The sequence below is a fragment of the Penicillium pulvis genome (assembly GCF_028828015.1).
Source record: "Penicillium pulvis strain IBT 33274 chromosome Unknown scaffold_8_segment0_segment0, whole genome shotgun sequence".
Taxonomy (NCBI): Eukaryota; Fungi; Ascomycota; class Eurotiomycetes; order Eurotiales; family Aspergillaceae; genus Penicillium; species Penicillium pulvis.
In genome coordinates, this window is record NW_026643080.1 from 2,658,960 (window position 1) to 2,676,213 (window position 17,254).

At 48.4% G+C, this 17,254-nt stretch overlaps 6 protein-coding genes across 6 annotated transcripts; 5 read left to right on the forward strand and 1 right to left on the reverse strand.

Annotated features, from left to right (window-relative positions):
• Positions 1 to 1,543: 1,543 nt before the first annotated feature.
• N7503_010405 (NADH:flavin oxidoreductase/NADH oxidase) lies at positions 1,544 to 2,921 on the forward strand (the record flags this gene model as incomplete). Its single annotated transcript, XM_057069951.1, has 2 exons — positions 1,544 to 1,760; positions 1,836 to 2,921. The coding sequence occupies exons 1-2, from the start codon at positions 1,581 to 1,583 to the stop codon at positions 2,919 to 2,921; spliced, it is 1,266 nt and encodes a 421-aa protein (XP_056916562.1). The 5' UTR covers positions 1,544 to 1,580.
• Positions 2,922 to 3,370: 449 nt separating this feature from the next.
• Positions 3,371 to 6,186, forward strand: N7503_010406 (putative sterol glucosyltransferase; the record flags this gene model as incomplete). Its single annotated transcript, XM_057069952.1, has 7 exons — positions 3,371 to 3,473; positions 3,532 to 4,216; positions 4,280 to 4,437; positions 4,488 to 4,851; positions 4,915 to 5,265; positions 5,317 to 5,884; positions 5,950 to 6,186. The coding sequence occupies 7 exons, from the start codon at positions 3,371 to 3,373 to the stop codon at positions 6,184 to 6,186; spliced, it is 2,466 nt and encodes an 821-aa protein (XP_056916563.1).
• A 1,058-nt stretch (positions 6,187 to 7,244) lies between these two features.
• N7503_010407 (cytochrome P450) lies at positions 7,245 to 8,976 on the forward strand (the record flags this gene model as incomplete). Its single annotated transcript, XM_057069953.1, has 3 exons — positions 7,245 to 7,448; positions 7,501 to 7,788; positions 7,825 to 8,976. The coding sequence occupies 3 exons, from the start codon at positions 7,245 to 7,247 to the stop codon at positions 8,974 to 8,976; spliced, it is 1,644 nt and encodes a 547-aa protein (XP_056916564.1).
• Positions 8,977 to 9,371: 395 nt separating this feature from the next.
• On the forward strand, positions 9,372 to 10,379 carry N7503_010408 (uncharacterized protein; the record flags this gene model as incomplete). Its single annotated transcript, XM_057069954.1, has 1 exon — positions 9,372 to 10,379. The coding sequence occupies one exon, from the start codon at positions 9,372 to 9,374 to the stop codon at positions 10,377 to 10,379; it is 1,008 nt and encodes a 335-aa protein (XP_056916565.1).
• Positions 10,380 to 10,545: 166 nt separating this feature from the next.
• Positions 10,546 to 11,054, reverse strand: N7503_010409 (uncharacterized protein; the record flags this gene model as incomplete). Its single annotated transcript, XM_057069955.1, has 2 exons — positions 10,546 to 10,867; positions 10,957 to 11,054. 2 exons carry the CDS (start codon positions 11,052 to 11,054, stop codon positions 10,546 to 10,548), a joined length of 420 nt encoding a protein of 139 aa, XP_056916566.1.
• A 1,034-nt stretch (positions 11,055 to 12,088) lies between these two features.
• Positions 12,089 to 16,096, forward strand: N7503_010410 (uncharacterized protein; the record flags this gene model as incomplete). The annotated part of the gene is made up of 3 exons (XM_057069956.1): positions 12,089 to 12,510; positions 12,579 to 14,142; positions 14,189 to 16,096. 3 exons carry the CDS (start codon positions 12,089 to 12,091, stop codon positions 16,094 to 16,096), a joined length of 3,894 nt encoding a protein of 1,297 aa, XP_056916567.1.
• Positions 16,097 to 17,254: the final 1,158 nt, after the last annotated feature.

The following is a 17,254-nucleotide window of genomic DNA, read 5'->3' on the forward strand; positions in this document are numbered from 1 at the left end:
AAATATCGGATCAGTAGTAGAGTGAACGAGAGACAAAGATGCAGCAGGTGTAAAAAGGAGTGACCAGGAGTGTCTTAAACGCGTGAATGGCGCATGTCTGAAAGAGGCTAAGGGGGGCGGGCGAACGGCAGGCTGCAATTGCCACGAGCTGGGAGATGACAACACAACGGTGTTTCAGAACGGCATTCACTCCAGCCCTAGAAGCAATGGGCATGGGGCATTGATCGCCAAGTGAGGGTGTCGAATCGCTTTGTGATCGCGCCAAGAAAGGGGGGTGGATTAGGATCAGCAGTCGATCGGATTGCCGAGAAAGAATGCGCGCGTAAATTGCGGCTGGGATGAAAGAGCGAACAGACTCGAACAGAGTCAAAGGAATGAGCGACGTGAACAAAAGAGCAGGAAAGAAGTCAGAAATTGAAAGGGGGAGATTGGAAAGATGAAACAGATGCTAAAAGGGTTCGGCGGGTGGAGCAACGGGAACCTCTTCAGGGCTGATAAAGGAATCGCAAACACAACTTAGTCTTTCCTCTTCCCCCTTTGTTCTCTATAATTATCATGGACATTATTGTCTTTCATGAAACTCGACCTGCAGCTTCAGGCGGCTGTCACCGTTGCTGCAAGCATTGTCATTGGCTCTATACAGCTGTCCCTGGTTCTTTCTCCGCGGGCCCACTTTGCATGAGACAAATAATATGGGGCCGAACGCTCGGCGCACTCTGCTAACCTTTCAACTCGTCCCTGGCTCTAACCGCCGAAACTCGGCTGAACCTGCATTTGTAGCCGCCCAGGTTGATCACTGTCGCATCTAGAAGCCAGCTTGTTTTGCCTGACTCCACACACAGGCTTATGTGCAGAGTATGTACTTGACCAAGGGGCCAAGAGTGGGGGTTCAGCGGTTATACAATACTTCTGCCGCAGAGGGCTTCTAATAGGTCAATGGGTGGCTGATCTAGTGAGCAATATTAACCGACAATACTCATTGCTGAATAGCCCCTTTTCAAATGGAATGTAATTAACGTTGGGCATTCCCGAGTCCTGTTCTTAATGGCTCCACCGGTTTGATCAATCTAGTGAGCGATGGTATATCCATGAATGCGGGGACATCTGAAGATACGCCGACGCGACATAGATATGGACATAGTTCGAGTACATAGTGATAAAAGCTGTAGAAATTGATCATACTAGCATTAGAAGTCTCGACCTTGAATATCACACTTTTGACCGTGGACCTACAGCGCTTATGTACGCCTCCGTCTTCGGGTTGCGCGACCGGATCCAACTCCCCGTACTGAGAATGTAGAGAAACACAAGAACAAACCTCCCCCTCAAATCCCGATTTCCCGATATCCCGAAGAAACTACAGTACCAATGCTGACTTATTTAATGGATCCTCGAATGGTGACGTCGATTCCAAAGGTTATGCGGTATGCATGATGAGCTGTGAATTTATAAGCCGGTGGGGCATTGGCCTCTTTGCACAGAAAAAGGTTAACTACTTAGCCACTGTGTTGTCAACTCGTATTCAAAAGAGATTCTTTGGCAAAAAAAATATCCCTTTCTGCCCATCAACCTTGGAAACAATGGCGCAATCCACTCGTCCCGATATCGTGAACAAGCCCGCCGAGGGCATCTCTTACTTCACCCCCGCTCAAGTCCCGCCCGCGGGATCCGCAGCGATCCCCCAGTCTGATGGATCACAGCCACCAAAGCTGTTCCAGCCTTTCAAAGTGCGGGGTGTAACCTTTCACAATCGAATTGGGGTACGCCTATCTGCTACCATTCATTTTCCTGTTGATGATCGGCCTGAATTGATTCTAATAATAAATATACAATAGCTTTCACCTCTATGCCAATACAGCGCCGATGATGGCCACATGACAGATTGGCACATGGCCCACCTGGGAGGAATCGCCCAGCGTGGACCTGGTCTCCTCATGGTCGAAGCAACATCAGTACAGCCCGAGGGTCGAATCACTCCACAAGACCATGGCCTCTGGAAAGACTCCCAGATCGAGCCACTCCGTCGCGTGGTAGAATTTGTGCACAGCCAGAACCAAATCATCGGTCTTCAGATCGCTCACGCAGGACGCAAGGCGAGCACTGTGGCCCCGTGGTTGAGCGCAGGAGATACAGCCTCAGAGGCAGTAGGCGGATGGCCGAACAACGTGATCGGGCCAAGCGATGTTCCCTTCAAGGACGAATTTCCGACGCCCAAGGCAATGACGAAAGCCGACATTGAACAATTCAAGAAAGACTGGGTGGCTGCGGTCAAGCGAGCTGTGAAAGCGGGCGTGGATTTCGTCGAAATCCATAACGCCCACGGCTATCTTCTTATGAGCTTTGTGTCACCGGCCGTGAATCATCGTACCGATGAGTACGGTGGTAGCTTTGAGAACCGGACTCGGCTGACCATGGAAATTGCGAAGTTGACCCGAGAGAATGTTCCCGATGACATGCCTGTTTTCCTGCGTATCTCCGCCACTGATTGGTTGGAGGAGTCTATGCCCGATGAACCCAGCTGGCGCGTAGAAGACACCGTTCGTCTGGCTAAGGCCTTGGCAGACAGTGGCAATATTGATGTGATGGACATCAGCAGTGGAGGGAATCACAACAAGCAGCATATTCATGCTAGGCCAGCTTTCCAGGCGCCTTTTGCTATCAAGGTGAAGGAGGCTGTTGGGGATAAGCTGAAGGTCGGCTCGGTCGGCATGATCGACTCCGGCCACATGGCTAATGGTCTGTTGGAGAATGATGGCTTGGATTTCGTCCTTATTGGACGAGGATTCCAGAAGAACCCGGGTCTAGTCTGGACCTGGGCAGAAGAACTGAATGTTGAGATCGGCATGGCTAACCAGATCCGCTGGGGCTTCGCCAGTCGTGGCGGTGGACCTTATTTGAACAAGAAAGTGACTCAGGTGTAGACGATACATTTAAAACAAGACGGTTAATGATTTAGGATAATTGAGTACGCCATGATCTGGATTACATGATATTTTACTTCCATTTTATTTTTCCCCCAAATTTGGCTGCAGGTGCCTTGCCCAGTACAACATTCCAACTTTACCGCCCTGAGGCAAGCATCATCATATCCGCCAAATTGAAGGTCAATATTCAAGATTTGTACAGTGGCAAGTCTTCAACTGAAAGTCTGTTGCCCAAAAGGCAAGCTTATTGGTTACTCTACACCCAATCTTAAACGCTTATTAGTTTGAAAAGTGTGGGGTGGATCCACTAGCTGACTAAGTACATGCATGATGACATAATTTATCTGCGGGGAGATCGATCCAAGGTTGACGTTGTTTTGCTTTCAGTCGTTTAAGCTCAATTTCAACGTTTCGTCGATCTACCTAATATCATTTTGGGAGCCGAGATGTCAGATAGCCCAAGAGGAGACCATGCTTCGGGGGAGGCTGAAGCTACATCTTATGCACCATACGAGAATGAGATGATAGCAGATTCAGGCCGAGTCCAGGGTATGCCTAGTCCAGACCGATGGATATATTGAAATTGAGATATTGACTACCAACATAGCCGATGGTCGCGTTCACGTCAACCTTGAATCAACAGTCGCCAGAGCAATTGCTGAGAGTATCAATTATCAGCAAGAACTTCGTCGGGAATCCAGCGATTACAACGAGAGAGTTAGGCAATCATCCTCATTCAACTTAAAATTGAACATAGTCATCCAAATTGTGGGCAGCCGTGGAGATGTACAGCCATTCGTCGCATTGGGAAATGCCTTACAAAGGCATGGTCACCGTGTTAGGATCGCAACCCACGGCGTCTTTGCAGATTTCATTCACAGTTCTGGACTGGAGTTCTTTCCTATCGGCGGAAATCCAGCAGATTTGATGGCATATATGGTCAAAAATCCCGGTCTTCTTCCTCAAATGGAGACTTTGCGGGAAGGCGAAATCTGCAAGAAGAAAATTATGATTGGCGAGATGCTGGAAGGGTGTTGGAGGTCCTGTGTTGAACATGATCCATACACTCAGGAACCATTTGTGGCGGATGCTATCATTGCTAATCCACCCAGCTTTGCACATATTCATTGCGCCCAGGCGCTGAGTATCCCTATCCACTTGATGTTTACGATGCCGTGGAGCAGTACTAAGTCCTTCCCGCATCCTTTGTCTAGCTTGACTGCAGACCCGGAATACAAAGGGATTGATTGTTGGGCTTCATATGGCGTGGTGGAATGGCTTACATGGCAAGGGTGAGTTCCCACGTGTGGATCCTAGAGTGTTGGCGATATGTTGCTTATAATTCGGTTTCAAAGACTAGCGGATGTGGTCAATAAATGGCGAGCTTCGATAGACCTAAGTCCGATACCAACAACCGAGGGACCAAGTCTACATGAAGGACTGAAGATCCCTTTCACTTATTGTTGGTCACCTGCTCTAGTACCAAAGCCACGGGACTGGCCAGCTTATGTTGGTATGTATAAATCTGCTGCTTTCTCAATGAGGATATTAATCGCTTCACAGATGTTTGTGGGTTCTTCTTCAGGGACCCTCCGGAGTACGACCCGTCTCCTGAACTGCAAGAATTCCTGCTATTAGGCACGCCTCCAATATACATTGGCTTTGGAAGTATTGTCGTGGACGAGCCTGAAAAATTGATAGACACTGTTCTAAAAGCTGTGAAGGCAAGTGGTGCCCGGGCTGTGATCTCCAAGGGCTGGAGTAATATGAACGGAAGTGAAGACGAAAACATTTTCTACATTGGAGACTGTCCGCATGAATGGCTTTTCCAGCATGTGGCTGCTGTGGTTCACCACGGAGGAGCCGGAACCACAGCATGTGGTTTGATAAACGGAAAGCCAACGGCTATTGTCCCATTTTTTGGAGAGTATGACCACTTGATATTCCCCTATCCTATGTAATACCCTCATGCTGATTTATCATATTGCAGTCAGCCATTTTGGGGTGAAATGGTCGCCAGCGCCGGTGCAGGACCAAGGCCTATTCCTCATAAACTCCTCACTGTTCACAATCTTGCAAAGGCGATCAAGTTTTGTCTTACACCAGAAGCCACTGTCGCCGCCCAAGAGCTTGCCGGCAAGATGCACACCGAATCTGGGGTTGACGAGGCTGTAAAGTCATTTCATCGCAACCTGCCGTTTGAACGAATGCGCTGCATGATTATACCAGGTCAGGTTGCAGTGTGGAACTATAAGAAGAACAAGAGGAGTTTAAATCTATCGAAAATGGCAGTACAGACCTTGATCGAGTACTCGAGGATAGACACGGACAACCTCCAATGGTACGTATACCCGACTGTTCATCGCCACCATCTTTATCTAACAGTTTGAAGCCATGAAATTAATCCAATTACGATCGAAAACCGGCGATGGGATCCCTTGACCGGCGTCATATCTGCAGGAATATCCACAGGAACTCGAATGTTAAAAACAAGCACTGGAATGCTATACGAACCCTTCAAAGAGCTCAGGCGCGCTAAAACATCCCCAGCATCCGAGCGAAATCAACCCAATTCCGGATCAAGTGATAATCTATCCTCCTTACAATCCAGATCCACCACTAACCAGTCTGAAAATGATCGTCCCACAAGCCCCAGAAGCCCTTTTACAACAGCAGGAGACATGGCAGGGGCATCACTGAACAGCTTTGGGAAATTTACAACGGGATACTTCAAAGGCGTGCTCGTCGACATCCCAACCGCAGCAGCAGATGGCTTCCGACACGTATCACAAGTATACGGAGATAAACCCAAGGACTATGGCACAGTTACAGACTGGAAGTCTGGTGCCAAAGTTGGCAGCAAGAACTTCGTCGGTGGCATGACAGAAGGCATCACGGGTCTAATTAAGCATCCTTGGAAGGGATTTCAAGAGGGCGGTCGAGAGGGCGCCTTAAGGGGGGTTAGCTAAAGGTGCTATCGGTCTCGCCACAAAAGCGCCGTCTGGTAAGCCCTTCATTCTTTTAGATTTCCATGACAATGGACGGCATTGCTGATAAGGATACAGCTGGAATCGGGCTATGGGCTTATCCCTCACAGGGTGTTGCCAGGAGCATCGAAGCAAAGTTTCGGGGTAAGACTCGCAAGGCGGTTGTTGTTGCGCGGCTTATGGATGGCTATGCTCAGACTATTGAGATGCAACTGTCGGAGGAAATGAAACAGGAGATTGTTCAGGAGTTTGATCGGCTTATGGGATTTGACTAATGGAGGTGGCTTATGGAGTTTTGGTTCTGTGTGGCTGAGATAGTCTGGACTGAATGATGAAATATACAAATTTGATTTACTATAAAGCTCTAGTAGTCTGATCACAAGGCTCTGTTCTAGCAATGCCAAGAAGTGGCTGGCTTAATGACAGGTGTCCACCACGATCGGATGCGATCCGCGTGGAGTCGGTTACCAACGATATGCTTGCCGAATTAGTCGGTGGGGTGACCCATTGAATTACGCCGACTGTAGACAACTTGAAGGTCTCTTCTAGTCAGGATGACACAGTGCCGCAAATCATTAGGCTAAGTTGATACAACATCTGCACACTTGGGCACCTGGCAGTGTGACTTGTGTCAAGTTGTTTCTTTTATCTCCTATCCAGGTTCGGCTCCTTGCGTCTCATGTGAATTATCAATTATCATAAGTTTCCTTTCAGGGTTTTGATATCATTTCATTTCTCCTCAGCCAAGAGGAAGAAATCTGGATGAGTACAGTCGATAGGTGCGAGTGCAAACGAGTCGTGTTTTCTGTAATTTCCAATCACGAGAATGATGATTGGCGGGGGTAAGATCATTGCCTAAAAAGGCAGCAGATTCGGTGGTCGATCTCGAGTGGATACGCACCACTGGTAACCCAATTTGGTAGAGATTGCGAGTATTGCCGGCTTTCGTGCAAATCCGCTCCGACCGAACGCTAAAACGTCGGTGCCTTCGCAACTTCCAACTCGTTTTATAAACTCCCAGACATGTCCATCCATTTCTGCTGGACATTTACAGAACGAACAGCGAAAATCTCGCACAATCATTGATTTCGTCAGATCCGTTGAGAGGCTAAATCTCCCGTCGAATCAAATCACACACATTGCAGAAGTATAAGGTTTGGGGGCCAGATACTGGAAACCGTTTCGCTTTTGGCCTTAGTCCAGTTACAAGAAAGATAGCAGACCGCGCCTGCCTCTCCTGCAGCATCCTTTGTGCAAGCCCCACACGGATTTACGACTCCGCCTTTGCGCGACCTGAAGACTGCGATACAACAGTTGCCCGCCAACGACCAGAATGGGCCGCTTAAACGATGGTTTCAACATCCTTTATCTCGGCGTGGTAGCCGCAGTATACTTCAAGCCAGACTATGCCATCAAACACTCGAGGACAATCACTATTGCCCTCTTTTTCACCATCATCACCGTTTCCAAGCTTATTTACCAATTCTTTCTTTACCCTCGATACTTCACACCTCTGAGGCAAATACCCACGCCATCGGTAAGTTTTTAGAGGATTCGCGACATATGGGTATGTCTCTAACGTCTGCTAGGCCCGGCATTGGTTGAAAGGAAATACGGCCTCTGGCTTGGTTGACACTCCCCACGAGCTGATCAAAGAGTGGGCTACCACGATTCCTAATGATGGATTGCTGCGATACTATATTGTCGGTCAGATCGAGCGCCTTGTTTTGACGAATCCGAAAGCCCTGAGCGAGGTATTAAATTCAAAGGTCTATGACTTCGCCAAACCCACTATTGCGCAACAAAACCTGCGCCGTGTGGTCGGAGACGGGGTTTTGCTTGCTGAAGGTGACGAACACAAGGCAAGTCATATGATAGTGGCTCCGATATGACATAAACTAATTTCGACTTAGTTTCAACGAAAGAATCTCATGCCCGCGTTCTCTTACCGTCACATTAAGGATCTTTACCCCATCTTCTGGAATAAGAGCACCGAAATGGCCAAGTTGATCCGCCGTGAAGTCAAGTCCAGAGGACCAAATGAGGACAGCTGCATCACAGTGCGCACATACGCTAGCCGCGCCACTCTCGACATTATCGGATTAGCCGGAATGGGTCACGACTTCGACTCGCTGCAAAATCCAAACAACCGCCTTTATAAGTCGTACCAAAAGATCTTTACAAGCCCCGGCACTTTCACCCGGATTCTATTTACGATTGGCCTCATACTCGGAGATATGAGACTCATACATAAACTCCCCACCGCGCGCAACAAGAGTTTTGCTGAAGGTCGCTATGTCATCCGTGAGACAGCGCGCCAGATGCTGCGGGCAAAGCAAGCCGAGGAGGATGAGAAGAAAGATACAGGAATTGATATTATCTCGGTCGCGATGCGAAGTGGAAATTTTGAAGAAGAGAATCTTCTAGACCAGTTGATGACGTTCTTGGCTGCAGGACACGAAACTACAGCAGGCGCGCTTCAATGGGCTGTTTATGCTCTTTGCAAGAATCCCGATGTTCAAGAGCGTTTGCGCGAAGAAGTTCGCACCAACCTTCCTTCTATTAATGTCGAGAACCCCGAGCCTATTGACGCCGCCGCTATCGATAACCTCCACTACCTGAATGCTGTCTGCAATGAAGTTCTTAGATTCCACCCCTCGGTTCCTAACACTGTTCGTGTGGCGTTGAAGGATACCTCATTGGTCGGGCAGCCAATTCCCAAGGGAACGTGGTTGGTTATTTCAGCCGAGCTTCTCAACCATATGTCTGAGCTATGGGGACCCGATGCGGATAAGTTCAACCCTGATCGATGGATGGGTCCAGGCAAGGCAAATACGGGCGGTGCTACGAGCAACTATGCATTTTTGAGTTTCCTGCATGGCCCACGTGCTTGCATTGGCCAGGGGTTCTCTAAAGCTGAACTGGCTTGCCTGCTCGCTGCTCTCGTTGGCAGCTTCAAGTTTGAGCTGAAGTACCCCGACGCTAAACTAGAGCTCAAAGTAGGCGCGACATGTTCACCGAAGGATGGTGTCCAGGCTCTGTTTACTCCGTTGGATGGGTGGTAATCCGGCTTGGGCTTTATTGCTCTGCTACGTTTATTCGATGCATGTGTACATATTTCCACTATGTTTGAATCTTTCCGCATTTGAATATTCCCCTCTAGCTAGTCACGAGTTACGAATATATCTCTTTCAGTGTATGTTATCTACAATGTATAACTTGAATGATCCATATTTCACATGAATCATGTAAATGACTTTGAAAACAAGGTGGTCTCCACACTTGTTCCATTTTAGGAAATGCTTGAGAGGTCGGGCAAACATCTACGCCCTCTTATCCGGCTGCGGTTCAACAAACATCCGACGGTCTAACATACCAGTCCGTCGAATATTCTTAGTAGATGTATTTAAACCATCAGTTACTGCTCGAGTTGTAGTTCTACTCAGCCAACAGTGCCAGAATGCCAGATCTGAACTTCAATGCGGACAGCGATATCCCAGACCTCTCAGGGAAGACAGTCTTCATTACAGGAGGTAAGAGCTTGAATTCCCCACGAGCTCAGCAAATAATGATAGCTGCGGTAGACTCAGGCTATCTTTATCTAACATCCACGCCATCAGGAACAAACGGCCTAGGCGCCCAATCAGCAATCCACCTATCCAAACACAACGCATCCCACATCTACATCAGTGGACGAAATGCTCAAAGCGCCGAGAAAGTCATCACACAAATCCACAACAGCGGATCAAAAACACAAATCACCTTTGTCCAATGCGACCTCGCATCCCTAGACTCCGTAAAAGAAGCAGCGGAGAGATTCACATCCGACACAACCCGCCTCGATATCCTGATGTGCAACGCAGGAATCATGGCCCAAGGCCCCGGTCTAACGAAAGACGGGTATGAAGTCCAATTCGGCACAAACCATCTCGGTCACGCCCTTCTAATACGGAAATTACTTCCGTTACTCGAAAACACTTCTAGGGGAGGCGGTGATGCCCGTATTGTCATCCTCACATCTCAAGGCTTCCTCCTCCACCCAGGTAGAGGTATTGTTTTCGATGATTTAAAAACTACACAGGACTGTTTGTTCCCAGGTCCTTGGCGCCGTTATGGACAGAGTAAGCTTGCGAATCTGATCTATGCGCGTGAGCTTGCGAAGAGATATCCCGGTATTTTGACTGTAGCTGTGCATCCGGGTGTGGTCGCTACTGATCTCGTGGGGGGCCTAGGTTTCTTTGATAGAACTTTAATCTATACGACTAATTTTGGGAAGCTTTTGAAGCCCGAGGAGGGTGCTTATAATCAGTGTTGGGCTGCGACCGTTGCCCGTGAGAGGATTGAAAATGGAATGTATTATGAGCCTGTCGGGAAAAAAGAGGAAGGGAGACTTGATAAGACTGCGAAGGATGAAGTTTTGGCTGGAAGATTGTGGGATTGGACTGCGAAGGTACTTGATGAGTTTTGAAGTCCAAGTATGGATTTATTCAATGAAATTCTGGTAGAGAAGCGAATTCAACATGTAATTGAGACTAAATAAAATACCATTAAGTCCTTAGAAGACACAACTATCCAATCCACATCCACGCATTAGCCGCCGTTGTTCGAAACAAATACACCTAAGTGCGGGAAATCTATCGTCCATCCTTCCACAAGGCCTTCACGCTCTTCTTCACAGGCTTGAAAATGCCTTTGACCTCTGCCTTAAGAGCCTTTCGTTCTTCCTTGGTCCACTCGCCATTCTGCTTCAGCGCTCTGATGTCCCGGACATGAGTGGTGAGAAGAGTTGAGGCATTCTCCACCGCACACTTGGTGCACTTGTCCTGGTCATTGATATCATTCAACGCCTTTGTCAATGCACGAATCATCTCCTGTGCTTGTGGCCTTTGCAATTCGCGATCGAATCGTTCAGACTGGCTTGGGCCGTGCGTTGGGCATGGTGCCTTGGCACTGATGCTAAAAAAAAGTCAGGAACTGCTGTATACAATTTGACGGACATGGATATGAGGGGCTTCGTATGAGGAGGGTCAATATTTTATACTTACTTCTCGTGCTCGTTCTTCTCGGGCTTACCCAGCTCGGAAGACTCGATAGAAACAGAGTAGGTGGGAGTCTTAGAGTCGTAGTTCTTGAATTGAGTCATTGTGGCAATTTACACGATTGAGTCGTAGGTAGAATTCGTTGATGTTGCTTTCAGATACTTTGTAATATGATGTTTTTGATTGCTTGATGATCAATATCAATTTGGCGGGCTTGCTGGTTTTATATCTACCTCGCTTTATGATCACAGGTCATAGTTATCGAAAAGGGTAATTCCGGTATATCCGAGATATTACCATAATCGGTCGGTCGGCCGAACAACACGTCCGATCGGGCTCGGAGCTTACCTCAATCCACCATTTTCGACTTGTATAGACCTCAGTGGCGGTGAAATATGACGATGCCTTGAAGGCTGCTTCGTTTTAAATACGATGTTGCGGTCAACGGGCTTTTTGATTCACCGGGCACGAGACGCCGATTGGTATAGTAGGATACCAAGACACATTCCCATAGGGAATCTCACAGAATGTTTCTGGTACCCGACAAATTGTCCACCTTTTACTCTTGTTACTCTATAAAATCCTTGGAACCTTACTAAGACTTAAATCTATAATTTAATTCTGAGCATCTCGAATCAAGCATAAATGAACTAGGGTGATTTCGGGCACGTAGCCGCCATCAACTACTCATGAGAGGTGTCTTTCTGGCTGAGGGAAATCAGACTGAACATTGTCATCCACGGAATACTTTCTAGACCAGGATTATGTCCTTTGCGGGCAATCAACAAAACACTGGTTACGTCGAATCTCTGTCGAGAACAAGTACTTAACTGATCTATCTTTCTACTCTCTCCTCAAGGTTTCCTTCATGATAGTATATTGGGTGCCCATTTTTAACTGACTAGATTCGGGCGCGATTAATGGTCAGGGGGATTTCCACTTAGGTAGGAGTGACCGAACCCTTATATTAGTCACTTGAGCCGGTCGGGTATGCTCCAATTGGGATTCAGGGTTTACCTAGCTTCTCTTTGACACTTACCCCTCTTTGAGGGCATGAATCATATTTCCAGTGTCCCTTCCTTTGCTACCCATCACTTTCTGCTTTGTAGGTTACTATTGTTTAAAACGCTTGTTGGTCATGGATCCTCTTTCGGGTGCAGCAAGCGTTATTGCAGTCATCCAAGTGACCGGAAGTATCGTACAAATATGTCGGAAATATCTGAACAACGTCAATAACGCGACACGAGATATTCAACGCCTACAAGAGAAGATCGTTGTCCTTGCCCAAGTTCTTCAATCTCTCGATGAGCTGATCCACAGATCAAATGGCAATAGACTTACTACAACTACGCAAAACCTAATCCTCAATATCGCTAAATGCTCTTCGACACTTAAATGTTTGAAAGAGAAAATCGATCCCAAAACGACACAAAGAGGGATGAGGAAATGGGGACTTCGAGCGTTTAAATGGCCGCTGGGACGGTCGGAGGTAGATGATGCTATCATGGAGCTTGAGTGGTACAAAACAACATTCGCTTTGGCTTTGCAGGTTGATCAAACGTACGCTCCAGATCAGAATCCGATCTCTTAATTATTGATATCAAGGGCCAACGCTGATGCTGAACCAGGAGGTCTACCAATTCAATCAACCAGAAGATAGACCTTAGTCAACTACAACCTGCAAAAGGGGCTACGTTCGACTCCTACGACAATCAGCATAGCGAATGTCTTCCGGGGACGCGAATTGACCTACTTCGAGAAATCGAGGAGTGGGCAAAAGCGCCGCACGGAAAATGCATATTCTGGTTAAATGGCATGGCTGGGACAGGGAAATCAACAATATCCCGAACAGTTGCAAGCCATCTTCAAAAGCAGCAGCTTCTCGGGGCGAGCTTCTTCTTTAAGCGAGGTGAAGAAGATCGAGGAACGGCAAGAAAGCTTTTTCCGACCATAATCGAGCAACTGGTCATCGGCATACCTCATTTGATGCCTCAAGTTCAAAAAGCAATTGATGATGACCCTAATATCTCAGAAAAGGTGTTGAGAGAACAATTTGAACATCTTCTACTAGGTCCACTGTCAAGAATTAAGCAGAGCGAAGAGACCATGACTAAAGTGATCGTGATTGATGCTCTAGATGAATGTGATTTGGAAGATGATATAGGGGTTATTCTCCAGCTCTTGCCACAAGTCTACAAATCAACTTCCGTGCAACTACGATTTCTATTAACAAGCAGACCCGAGTTGCCGATCAGGCTAGGCTTCGAAAAAATCACCGATGCCTACCAGGATTTAGTCCTCCATGAGATCGAAAAACTAGTTATTGAGCACGATATATCTTTATATGTGGACGATCAGTTACTCCGTCTACAACAGAGCCGCTCATTTCCACTAGACTGGCCCGGAGACGTAGCTAGAAAGAAATTGGTTGATAGGGCCGTCCCTTTATTCATTGCAGCAGTTACATTATGTCGCTTCATAGGTGATGCGAATTGGAACCCTCAAAAGCGACTTGCAGCGATATTGGCAGACCAGTCGACCTACGTGTCCAAGATGAACAGGACCTATATTCCCGTGTTGAAGCAACTTCTCACCGGGCAGGATGAAGCGGAGTCGAAGCAGTTACTCGAAGAGTTCAAGGAGATAGTCGGCGTTATCATTATTCTTGCAACTCCGCTCTCGATTAGCTCCCTAAGCCAGCTGATTAACAGAGGACCAGAGGATGTCAAATGTCGATTAGATCGGCTCCACTCCGTGCTCAGTGTACCGAACGATTTCAACTCACCCGTCAGGCTTCTCCATCTGTCATTCCGAGACTTTCTCCTGGATCACCACGAACACAAAGACGAATTCTGGATCAACGAGAGATATGCAAACCAGCAACTTACAACAAAGTGCATTCAGACATTGCAGCAAAATCTAAGGAGGAATATCTGCAATTTACCAAACGAAGGCACACAATGTACTGAAATTAGCAAAGCTTCAATTCAGCATTATATAACCCCCGCACTGAAATACGCCTGTCGATACTGGGTCCATCATCTGGTACAATGCACGGACGTAACTGGGATGGTGCAAGATGCATTCTTATTTCTCCAGACGCATTTTTTGCACTGGGTGGAAGCAATGAGCCTACTGGGCCTTACGTCGGAGATACTTGGTATCCTTGATCGCCTCCAAGCGGCCACATCGGTAGGTCCCGAATATAGCCATGTATGATTTATACTAACCGCTTTAGGGCAACGCCTCTTCCATAATATCGGATTTCCTTCACGATGCAAAGCGCTTTATCCTGAAAAATGGCCAAATATTTGATCAGGCGCCCCTTCAGATATATTGCGCAGGACTTATATTTGCACCCCGAACGGCAATAATCCGTAGACAGTTCAAACAGAAGCTTCCTACTTGGATATGTCAGTTACCAAGAGTTGAGGAAAGATGGGGTTCAGAATTACAAACACTCGAGGGCCATTCAGGCATGGTTTGGTCGGTGGCCTTCTCGCCCAACGGCCGCCTGCTGGCGTCCGCCTCTAACGATGAGACAGTGCGCCTCTGGGACCCAGCCACAGGCGCGCTCACGCAGACACTTAAGGGCCATTCAGACGCGGTTGGGTCGGTGGCTTTTTCGTGCGATGGCCGCTTGCTAGCGTCCGCCTCTAACGATCGGACAGTGCGCCTCTGGGACCCAGCCACAGGCGCGCTCACGCAGACACTTAAGGGCCATTTAGACGCGGTTTGGTCGGTGGCCTTCTCTCCCGACGGCCGCCTGCTAGCGTCTGCTTCTGACGATCAGACAGTGCGCCTCTGGGACCTGGCCACGGGCGCGCTCACGCAGACACTCGAGGGCCATTCAAACTCAGTTCAGTCGGTGGCCTTCTCTCCCGACGGCCGCCTGCTAGCGTCTGCTTCTCGCGACTGGACAGTACGCCTCTGGAACCCGGCTACGGGCGCGCTCTCACAGACACTCAAGGGCCATCTAGCCTTAGTCTGGTCGGTGGCCTTCTCGCCTAACGGCCGCCTGCTGGCGTCCGCCTCTTACGATCTAACAGTACGCCTCTGGGACCCAGCCACAGGCGTGCTCACGCAGACACTCGAGGGTCATTCAAACGCGGTTCAGTCAGTAGCGTTCTCTTTAAACGGCCGCCTGCTAGCGTCCGCCGGTTGCGATTGGACAGTACGCGTCTGGGACCCGGTCACGGGCGCGCTCACGCAGACACTCGAGGGCCATTCAGATTGGGTTGGGTCGGTGGCCTTCTCGCCCAACGGCCGCCTGCTGGCGTCCGCCTCTAACGATCGGACAATGCGCCTCTGGGACCCAGCCACGGCCGTGCTCCCGCAGATACTCGAGGGCCATTCAAACTCGGTTCTATCGGTAGCGTTCTCGTCCGACGGCCGCCTACTAGCGTCTGCTTCTCGCGACTGCACAGTACGCCTCTGGAACCCGGCTACGGGCGCGCTCTCACAGACACTCAAGGGCCATCTAGACTCAGTTTGGTCGGTGGCCTTCTCGCCTAACGGCCGCCTACTAGCGTCCGGCTCTGACGATCAGACAGTGCGCCTCTGGGACCTGGCCACGGGCGCGCTCACGCAGACACTTGAGGGCCACTCAGATTGGGTTGGGTCGGTGGCCTTCTCTCCCGACGGCCGCCTGCTGGCGTCCGCCTCTGACGATGGGACAGTACGCCTTTGGGACCCGGCCACGGCCGTGCTCACGCAGACACTCGAGGGCCATTCATATTGGGTTGGGCCGGTGGTCTTCTCTCCCGACGGCCGCCTACTAGCGTCTGCCTCTGACGATAGGATAGTGCGCCTCTGGGACCTGGCCACGGGCGTACTCACGCAATCATGGAATTCGGAAAGATCAGTCACTCCACTCAAATTTTCCCAGGATGGTTTGTATCTCCACACCAAATCAGGCGCCTTTGACATCCGATCTAGATGTGGCATTCCAACGTCCCCTCCGCCTCATCCGCCTCATCCGAATCGGGGTATCTCTATTGAGCGTGGGCAATGGATAAAATTGAATGGTGAACGTGTTCTCTGGCTCCCTGTCGAGTCTCGGCCGAGCTGTTCCGAGATCAATGGTGATACACTTGCCCTCGCGCACGATTCAGGGCGGATTTCCTTCCTCAGGTTCTGTATATAGCTGTTAATGATTTTTTGTTCCCGCTTTTCCCCCTATTTTCTAAACTCCTTATGAAAGGAGAGCTTGGGAGATGAGTTTAATGTATAAGCTCTTAGTAATATTCCAACGAACTCAGTAATGACGAGCATGATTTTTAGCCATATTGTGAGGCGGCACTTTCTGCATTATTTGCAGAGACCCACTATCGGTTTTCATCAAATCTACTACATTCTCGTACGCGCTATGTAATGTTACCTAGCAAGACACGGTACCATGAAACAAGCCTTTTACTGTGTCCCCCAATTCGCTGCGGCTCGCGCAATGACTGATTTGCGCTAGGGACTTGGTATTGGGGTTAGAAAAGAGTGACTAAGAGTGTATTGGTCAAGGCGATTTCGGAAATCACTGTACAGTCCATTCATACAAAGTGCATTGTACAATGGCCCTCAACTAACCCTGGTCCAGGAAGAATCTGTACTAAGGGCTTTGGTGGTAGATCTCGCAAAATAAAACGCAATCTTCAAGAAGGAAACATATTCGCCTGTGGCTGTAATCCATAAAAGCAGGCTATACGCGTTGGGCCAGTTTGCTGTTTTAAAACGCAGATGCAAATCTCGAATTTTGCAATAACGACTCCCAGACTACTGCATAAGGTAGTGGTCTACGACTCGTTCTTCTATTTTAGCGCCGTTGAGGAATGTTCGTAGGCATTAATATTAGTCCTGTGTCAACATAATTATGTTACCCTCACAAAAACATCAAACCTTTCCATTGAAGTACTTCTAAATGTGATATCACCTGTATTTTGATGTCTCAACATCCTAAGGTATTGATATTCAACGACTTACAAAAATAAGTAGTTTCCTCTGAGTTGAGAAACCACAATGGTAGTAAAGTGAGCCTATCTGCGCTCCTACCTTCCATACTGAGATAGGCATTACTTCCGATCAATTAGGTTTCAGATTGTGGAATTGGGCGCGTTTTTCAACTTCACCTCCATCTCTTCCAGGCATGATGATAAATCTGACAAGATGGCTGTCCCTTCGATTTATCTAGCGAAAGACCATTCGAAGATTCTTCAAACCAGTTTGAATGACCGGATGTTGGACCCGATCCTTTTTAAATAGAATTCCCTACCCAATCAAGGCATACCCGAGGCCTGAGTGATACTCTGCATAA